The sequence below is a fragment of the Erythrolamprus reginae genome, chromosome 7 (assembly GCF_031021105.1).
Source record: "Erythrolamprus reginae isolate rEryReg1 chromosome 7, rEryReg1.hap1, whole genome shotgun sequence".
Taxonomy (NCBI): Eukaryota; Metazoa; Chordata; class Lepidosauria; order Squamata; family Dipsadidae; genus Erythrolamprus; species Erythrolamprus reginae.
In genome coordinates, this window is record NC_091956.1 from 28867623 (window position 1) to 28876484 (window position 8862).

The 8862-nt window shown below is 43.5% G+C and overlaps 1 protein-coding gene across 1 annotated transcript; it reads left to right on the plus strand.

Moving 5' to 3' along the window:
* Positions 1 to 844: 844 nt before the first annotated feature.
* On the plus strand, positions 845 to 1303 carry LOC139170646 (protein LDOC1-like). The gene has a single exon (XM_070758137.1). It carries the CDS (start codon positions 845 to 847, stop codon positions 1301 to 1303), a length of 459 nt encoding a protein of 152 aa, XP_070614238.1.
* Positions 1304 to 8862: the final 7559 nt, after the last annotated feature.

Below are 8862 nucleotides of genomic sequence, written 5' to 3' on the forward strand. Positions count from 1 at the left end.
ATGGAGCTTTCAAAGGTAAGAATGATGACAATTTATTATCCAGGTTGTTTTGGTTGGCTCTGGGCCAGCTCCTGCAATGGGGAATGTGGACGTTGGTTTAGGAGAATCCTCAGGTTCCCAGAGACTTGTCTTACTGCCAGCAGTTTCTGACAGTGAAGAGTCATTGTCAAGGTTAGATGCTGGGGGAGAAGAATTGGACGGAGAAGTGGAGGCAGTCAGCCAATTAGCTAATGACCCCATTAGTGAGTCATCAGACTCAGAGGAGGATCAGTTAATAGATGTGCGTAGGCGCAGGTTTATGACAAGAAGGGAACAACTGCACAGGTATCATAGAAGATAAGGGAGAACACCTGTGACTCAGGCAATTAGGCTAATGTGATTGCTGATAAATTACCAGCATTGCAGAGAGCGCATGTGGGAGTTTATCCATTTGGAGACGGATACCTCGTGTTTGCCTTGTTCCAGGACTTTCATAGACTTTTTGGGATATTTCACAGCTAAGTAAATCTTGTGGACTCACTTGAAGAAGTTTGGATGGGATGCTCTCACAGCTGCTCTTCTCTGCTCTCTTTGTTTTTGTTTCTTGCAGATTGCAAGGACTGTTATCTGTGTGTGAGCTAATTTGCTCAGTTTAAAGTGTGTGCGCACAGTATTATTTTGGATAAACTGTTTTTCTGTTTACTCTGCAACAGTGTGTGTATTTGAATTTACATTCCTGACTTAATTGGGGATTGTAACGTGAAGACCGGCATAACAAAATAAACTCCCACCTTTCAGACACACACCGACCATGTTTTGTGGCCTATTCCTGTTTTTGTTTTTTTTCCCCTGCATTTGTTTTGAAATGGCTGATGGCATGGCAGAGATGCAGGCTGTTTTTGAGGCCCTACGTTTGAAAATTCAAATCCTGACGCAGACGGTGGTTGCTCTGCAGAACCAGATGGGCTATTTAACTCAGCAGCCAGCCCCTCCCCTGGTGCAGCTGGTGGTTCCCACTCCGCAGCCCTCACCACAGAGGAAGTGTTTTGTGGCTATGCCTGAGAAGTTTTGGGGAGACCGTTGCCAGTTTCCTGCCTTCCTCAGCCAGGTGCAGTTGTTTATCAATGCACAACTGGTGCATTTTCCCAGGGATGCAGAGAAGGTGGCTTTCCTCTGTAGCTTGTTGGCCAGCCCTGTTGCAGCATGGGTGTCACCATTGCTGGACCGCGATGATCCACTGCTGCAGGACTATGCCATTTTTTGCAAATGGTTGTGGTGGCAGTTTGCAGACCCAGTGTGGGAGCAGATGGCCACGATGCATTGAAGAAACTGAAGCAAGGCTCATGCCCATTGGTTGAGTATATGAGCGACTTCCGCGGTGCAATGAAATGAGACCGCATTGTTGGAGGCTTTCCAGGATGGCTTGTCTGAGGCTATGTTGGACAAGCTGGTTCACAAGGTCTGTCTGGACATTGAAGCCCAGCTGCTGTCCCGAGAGGTGCGCCATGCCTGTGCCTGCTCCATGTCAGGGGGTGCCAACTGTGCCAGTCCAGTACCCGGTTCCTGCACCCTGCCATTTCATGCCAGCCCTGCCTCCATGTCTGGCAGATCATGCATTTCCAGAGGCTCGGGAGGAACTGATGGACGTGAACTACATCACATCCTGTGTGACTACTGCAGAAAGGGCTCATCGGCATGCAGCAAATCTTTGTTATTATTGCACGGGGGGCAGGTCATTTTATGAATTCCTGTCCTCGCAAATTGCAGAGCACAGCAGCTGCCACTGTCCCGATAACTCCTGTACCGTCTGCTGCCATCCTGACTACTTCTGTACCGATTCCCGAGTCTGCACCCCGTGTTCCTACCAAAGTTCCTGATTCCTCAGTGTCAGCTCCTGTGACCATGGCACCTCAGCCAGAGGCTCTTTCAGGAAATGAGGGGAGCCTGGCCTGGTGGCAACACTACGTCGGGCCAGTATCCAACCCCCTCCGGACGCTTTGGCTAATGATCCCAGCTTGTACTGACACTTAACGCTTGTAGCACAACTCCATGTACACTGTCATACCCGGCATCTCATGGCTTGTGCCCTCGTGGATTTGGGGGCTGCCACAAAATTCTTGAATGAGGCTTTTGCGCAGAGACATTGTGTCCTGTGAACCCCCCATTAACTGTGGAGACTATCGATGGGCGAGTTTTGCTGTCCAGGCCCATCCAGTTCCAGACCTCGCCGCTGGGTCATCAGGACCCATGAGGAGGCTCTCCAGTTCTACGTCACCTGAGGCCTCCATTTTCCTGTAGTTTTGGGATTGTCTTGGCTACGTGCACACAATCCTCACGTGGTGTAGTCCCAGAATGTAATCACCTTTACAAGTCTGCAGTGTGTGGACCATCACCATCATGTTTGTGCCCGGGATCTCCGAGGCTGTTTTACCTGAGTGCCTCACAGAATTCACTGATGTCTTCAATGAAAAGGAGACAGATCAGTTGCCAATGCATTGGCCGTATGATTTTGCCATTGAACTGATGCCAAGCTTCCTGCCAGTCGGCTGTATTCCATGTCTGAACCTGAACTCGTGGCCCTCAAGGACTTGAAAAGAATCTTGCTAAAGGGTTCATCAGGCCCTCGACCTCACCCCTTTCTGCGCCTGTTTTGTTTGCAAAGAAAAAGACTGGGGACTTGCGTTTGTGCTGTGATTACCAATGCCTGAATGCCACCACGATGCGCAACCAGTACCCACTGCAGTTGATCCCCAGTTAATGGAACATCTACGAGCTGCCAAGGTGTTTCCCAAAATCGATCTACACAGTGCATATAATTTGGTGCGGATACAACCAGGGGATGAGTAGAAAATGGCATTCGGCACCAGGTATGGGCATTTTGAGTATACCTTTGTGCCCTTCGGTCTCACCAACGCCACAGCAGTCTTCCAGCACCTGATGAACGATGTGTTTTGGGATATGTTAGACCATTTTGTGGTTATTTACCTTGATGAAATTCTTGTGTACTCCCCATCAAAGTCCAGTCATTTGTGGCACTTGCGCCGGGTCCTGCAATGTTTGCGTGAGCAGAGATTGTGTGCCAAGTTGGAGAAATGCCAGTTTTTTCATACCACCATAGAATTCCTGGGGCACGTCATTTCTCCAGGAGGCATAGCCATGGATCCAGGCAAGGTGTCAGCTCTGAAAACCTGGCAACCTCCGCAGAGGGTGAAGGATGTGCAGAGACTGTTGGGATTTGTGAATTACTATTGCACGTTCCGAAAGTTGAACCAATGGCAGATAAATTGATCATTTTCCTTTGCGCGGTTCAACTTTCAGATCTGCTACACGCCGAGTTACCAAAAATCTTGAGTGGCTGCTTCATCCCGAAAACCCAAGTTCCTGCATCCCAAGGAACTGGCCCCATTACAAACTATCCTTCCCGCAGAAGCTCTGGCTGCCACCCATGACCCTGTCAATTTGCAGTGGCATATTCAGGAGAAGCATGACCAGTCAGACTGCTGGTCCAACACAAAACACCACAGGTATTGTTTGAGAATGCCAATGACCTTCTCAGTGCCACCATCGGTCTGAGGATGCTGTGTAGACACTAGACAAACCTGCGCCTGCAAAGCTGGCATTAATTCTTTCCAAAACCGTGCCGTGAATTGGGTCCCCTGGTCCAACACCACCTGGTCCGGAAGGCCATGGAGCTGGAAAATGTTTTGTAGAAATAACTGGGCAGTGACACTGCCTGCTCAAGCTGTCCCAATCCCACTCTGGCTGTGGTGGGGCAGCAGGCATGTCTCCTACATGAGCCAGCTCTAAGCTAGGAAACGTGCTGGGCGGCTCACGGCTCTTCTCCAAATGGCCCTAGCAGCAGTAGCAGCAGAGGCGCCCCACACCCGCCAAATGAGCACTGTGCTCTCTGGCCCCACCTAGCGGTAGGTGATGTCACTGCTGGATGGGGTGGTGAGATTTGGCTTCTACACATGCACAGAAACCGAATCTCGCATGCACGGTGCATGCATGGTGCTTGCACAGTGGGTGGCGATGGAGATGCATGCGCAACTCCATTTTCACCGGTGGAATGGCATTCCACACCATCTTGCCAGCAGCCCACCTCTGCTTTGAATCACTGAAGACATATTTCTTTGTGTGACATGCCTGAATTTTTACTCTGGTACAATAAAAATCTATTTTAACAGTGTATAGGCATTCCTCTTCAAAATTCATCAATATAGGAATTTATGGCATGCCGTACACTTAGTTTCCTGTGAATTGCTGCAGAGGTAACAAGCTATTCATGTTTCAAAATTATATTTTTTCCAAATTCCTTGGGGAAGTGGCTCAGGAGTGGGTTCCAAATTCACTCAGATTCTGATTCGCTCTGCAAGCGTCGTGCAGATGGGTGCACATGCACAGTACTTCTGCACAAGCACAGAAGCAAAAAACAAAATGGCACTGTCTATGTTGTCACTGAGAAAATTGGCTCAGGGGCATGGCAAGCCTGGGTCACAGCTGTTTCAAGCGACTCAGGCCATCAAGTTACTAATCCGCCCCGAGTCTTCGGAGAGGGGCGGCATACAAATCTAATAAATTATTATTATTATTATTATTATTATTATTATTATTATTATTATTATTATTAATCGTTCTATAGAACTGGTCCAAATTGGTAGGAACCCACCTCTGGATTGGCTGCAACTTCAAAAGTTAGGCAATGAGGTGATGATATTACAGAGGTGAGTGGGGGCAGTTCAAAATCAAACAAACAAGCACATATAATTGAGTTAAGACTGGGAAAACATCTCCAGTTCTGATTAATGATGGTCTTGGGGCAATAACAGTGTTTAGACATTATGAAGTAATTCATTGTCACAATTCATGTAGTTTTATTTTGATTTATTAATCATAAACCACCAAGAAAAAAGCCCCAAGATCTAGTACAATTGTCAAAGATCATATCTAAATATGCTACCAAACCTCTGGCTATTTATATATATAATGAATCAGCATGTCATCTAGGTGTTAATGTGGAGGGAGAAAATTTATATTCTTTGTAGAAGTGTGACTGTGAGGTGTTGCATTTTGAAATACTGCTTGTTTATAATATCAATGACCTCCCATTCATTCAGTGATCCAAACCATCTTATAATTTATATATGCACAAATAAGTAATAAGTCCCTGAGTGTCCTAGTTTTGCAATGTTACCTCCTAGGTTGATGAGAAAGCTGGTGTTATCCTAGAACTTAAAACTTAATGCATGCTTAATGAGCCAGTGAATAGGAGAAGGGGACAGATTACTGTCAGTGTTAAAATCCTTTGCCTATCAATGTCCTCTGCCTCTTAATATTATATTCCTGAATTCACAACCTGACTCTGTTGTTTCTTCCCCTAACCCCAAAATCTTCAACCTTAAATTATCTACTGTTGACCTCTCCCCCTTTTTAAGAGGTCTGTAAGGGGCACACTATTGTGCCTACCGTCCCTGTCCTTCTGTCCTATTATCCTTTTATATATATATATATATATATATATATATATATATATATATATATATATATATATATATATATATATATATATATATAAAAATATACAAAACATAAAAGTTGATCAAAACAGAAAACAGATAAATCCTAGCATAGTATAACAATTTATGAACATAAAAATGGATAGAAAAAGGGGTGGAAGAGTGAGAAAGAAGGGAATAGAAAAGAAGAGGGAGAAAGGTAGAAAAGACAAAGGAAATAGAGGAGATAGAAAGAGTAAAGGGGTTGGCGAATGTCCGGGGGAGCTGTATTGAAAACGGGAACCAGTTCCTAATTTATTAGCTCATTCCCTTGTTTCAGGTTAGTCGTCTGGGTAGTTAAGTGCAAGCGTTGAATTAGTCTAATTATAGAGGTTATAGAAATTACTAGTAAGTATTCTATCTGTATATATCTAAAGTCTCTTATCACTATAGAAAAAATATGAGAAAGCTATATATCGGATTTGTATCTGGTCGAGTTTGTAACCATCATTTCAATTATGTAGCGTGGTGTTCTCTTCCCCCCCCCAACCAACTGTAAAAAGGATCCCAACAGTTATTAAAAGAAGACATTGTTTCATTCCTAACTAATATAGTTAATTTCGTCATCTCTGCACAGTATTTAATTTTTTTAATTATTACGTCTTTCGGAGGTATATCCTCGTTTTTCCACCACTGTGCAAAGGTTAGTCTGGTTGCTGTAGTTAAATGGACAATTAAATGTATTTGGGTTTTAGGCAAATTTGGTCTAAGGATGCCCAAAAGGAAACATTCAGGGTTTTTTTCTATTTTCAGATTTAATATTTCATCAATCCAGAGTCCAATTATATTCCAATACTTCTGTGCTTTTATGCATTGCCACCATAGGTGGAAATAAGTGCCTAGTTCTTGGTGACACTTCCAGCAATATGGTGAAAGTTTGTTGTTTAGTTTTGTTAGTTTTATCGGGGTAATGTGCCACCTGTAGAACATTTTAACTAAGTTCTCTTTATAAGACATGGCTATGGTTAGTTTATAATTCCTGCTCCAGAGTAATTGCCATTCATCTTCTTTGATCTCTTTTTTAAGGTCCAGATTCCACTGTTTTACGTTAATTTTTGTATTAGTATTATCCAATTCGTTAAAATTTAAGTAGCAATAAAAATTTTTAATTAATTGATCCTGGGGACCTGTACATAATTTGTCTAATGGAACATTTTTAACTAATCCTGGTTTACTTTTATCCTTATTAAATTTAGTTTGTATCTGTAAGTATTCCCACCTGTCCTATTATCCTTTATCACCTCTTTATACTTTGTTATGTTAATACAAACTTTAATTCTATACTTGTATGAAAAATATGTAAATAAAAAAATGTTGTGGTTAGCTCTGGCCCAGCTTCTGCCCCAAGGAATGTGCAGGTGGATGTGGGGGAAACATCCACATGCCGCAGGTCTGTTTTACTCCCGATGGAATCTGCCGATGAAGCCTCCTCTGACCAAGGAAGCATGAGTGATGGAAGAGGGGAGTTTGGCAGACAGCCCAGGAGGAGATCAATCATCTGTATCATCCCTGGATTCTGAGCAAGAATTAATGACACATCCACGCATGCATAGAGTGATGCATAGGAGACAACAACTGAAGGATTATTACAAGAGAAAATGAGGCCACCTGTGGTTGGGTGGGGCTGCTGTAATTAGTGCTACAGATAAAAGTGAAGCTTGGTGTTTTAGCCTCATGGCAGTTTATCTGATTCATTGTTTCGTCAAGATCGTGGTTTTTGTGCTGTTCAAGATTGTGTGTGGACTCTCTGGACTTTAGAATTGGACTCAATTTCCCAGTTATTGGGTGAGCAATTGGATTGCATTTAACCTGTGCCTTGTATGTACCAGAAAATCCCTTTGACATTTAAAAAGGGAGCTGTTTCTGCTTTTCTGTTTATAAAAACTTTTGGGTTTTCCTTTTATCATGTGGCGTGTGTCTTCCTGGACCAATTACCCTGTAATTACGTGCGGTTGAAACATGCCGGCAGGATAGATAGATAGATAGATAGATAGATAGATAGATAGATAGATAGATAGATAGATAGATAAATAGATAAATAAATAATCAATATGTTTTAGGTAGTTATATAACAATTGAGTTGTTCAAATCACTTGTGTGGTCAGGTACTCAAACTTGGCCTTTAATGGGCCAAGTCAAGTCTGTTCTGAATCAGAAGCATGTGTGAGTATATGCGTTCACACACACCTGACCCAGCTCCTTTGTCATTAGGCTAATTATGAATTCAGTTTTCAGACAAATGTAGAATTTACACTACACCAGTAATGCAGAAAATTTGTTTGAATCATAATAATGTTTGTTATGAAAGGTAGAAAGCTATTATTAAAAAAATGTTGAGACTCCAGAAAAAGTGCAGAGAAGAGCAAGCAGGATGATTAAGGCACTGAAGACTAAAACATATGAAGAATAGTTAGAGGAACTGGGCGTGGCTTGTCTAGTGAAGAAAAAGACCAGGGGAGACATAATAGCAGTCTTCCAATATTTGAGGGGCTACCACAGAAAGGAAGGAGTCAGGCTATTTTCCAAGGCACCTGAAGGCCGGACAAGGAATAATGGATGGAAACTCTTAAGGAGAGATTCAATCTAGAAATAAGGAGAAATTTTCTGACAGTGAGAACAATCAACCAGTGGAACAGCTTGCCTCCAGAAGTTGTGGGAGCTTCATCACTGGAGGCTTTCAAGAAAAGATTGGACTGCCATTTGTTAGCAATGGTGTGAGGTCTCCTGCTTGGGCGGTGTGGGTTGGGGATTGGAGTAGATGACAAGGGCCCTATAAGGTCCCTTCCAACTCTATTGTTTGGACATCCTGATCTGGGTAAATAAATACTGGATTGTGGCAGAAACCGAATAACCCATGGACAACAATCTGGATTTTAAAATGGGTCACTTTATTGTTGTGTAAATTATCATACTAATAGCCATTAGACCTGCAGAGGTAAACCTAAAAGGGGTGGAATCCTTATCAAAAACCTTTCTAAGCAGCTATGGGCGAAGCTCCTTGCTGAGCAAGGAAAGGTTCCCTTGGCCTTTCTCTTGCTCTCTGCCACCCCACATGGCATGTGGGGAGGCTCACCCCAGTTCCCCGTTCAGAGGCCCTGATGTAGACGATCCCCACGGGCACCCCATCTCCATCACCCAGGCCTGACATACCTGGAGTTTCTGGTGAGGGACAGCCAATTGCCTTCCAAAATGCACCCATTTCCGTCCCAACCTGCCTCCCCAATAACCAGAGGGATTTAAATTGATGAAAGCAAATAACCAAAATTGTGAAACAAAATACCCCTTACCTGTCCCCTCTCCCCAATTTCAGTGTGGAGTAGGCAAAAAA

Excerpts from the sequence above, each read along its gene's own strand:
- LOC139170646 (XM_070758137.1), top strand. The coding sequence starts at position 845 with ATGGCTGATGGCATGGCAGAGATGCAGGCTGTTTTTGAGGCCCTACGT.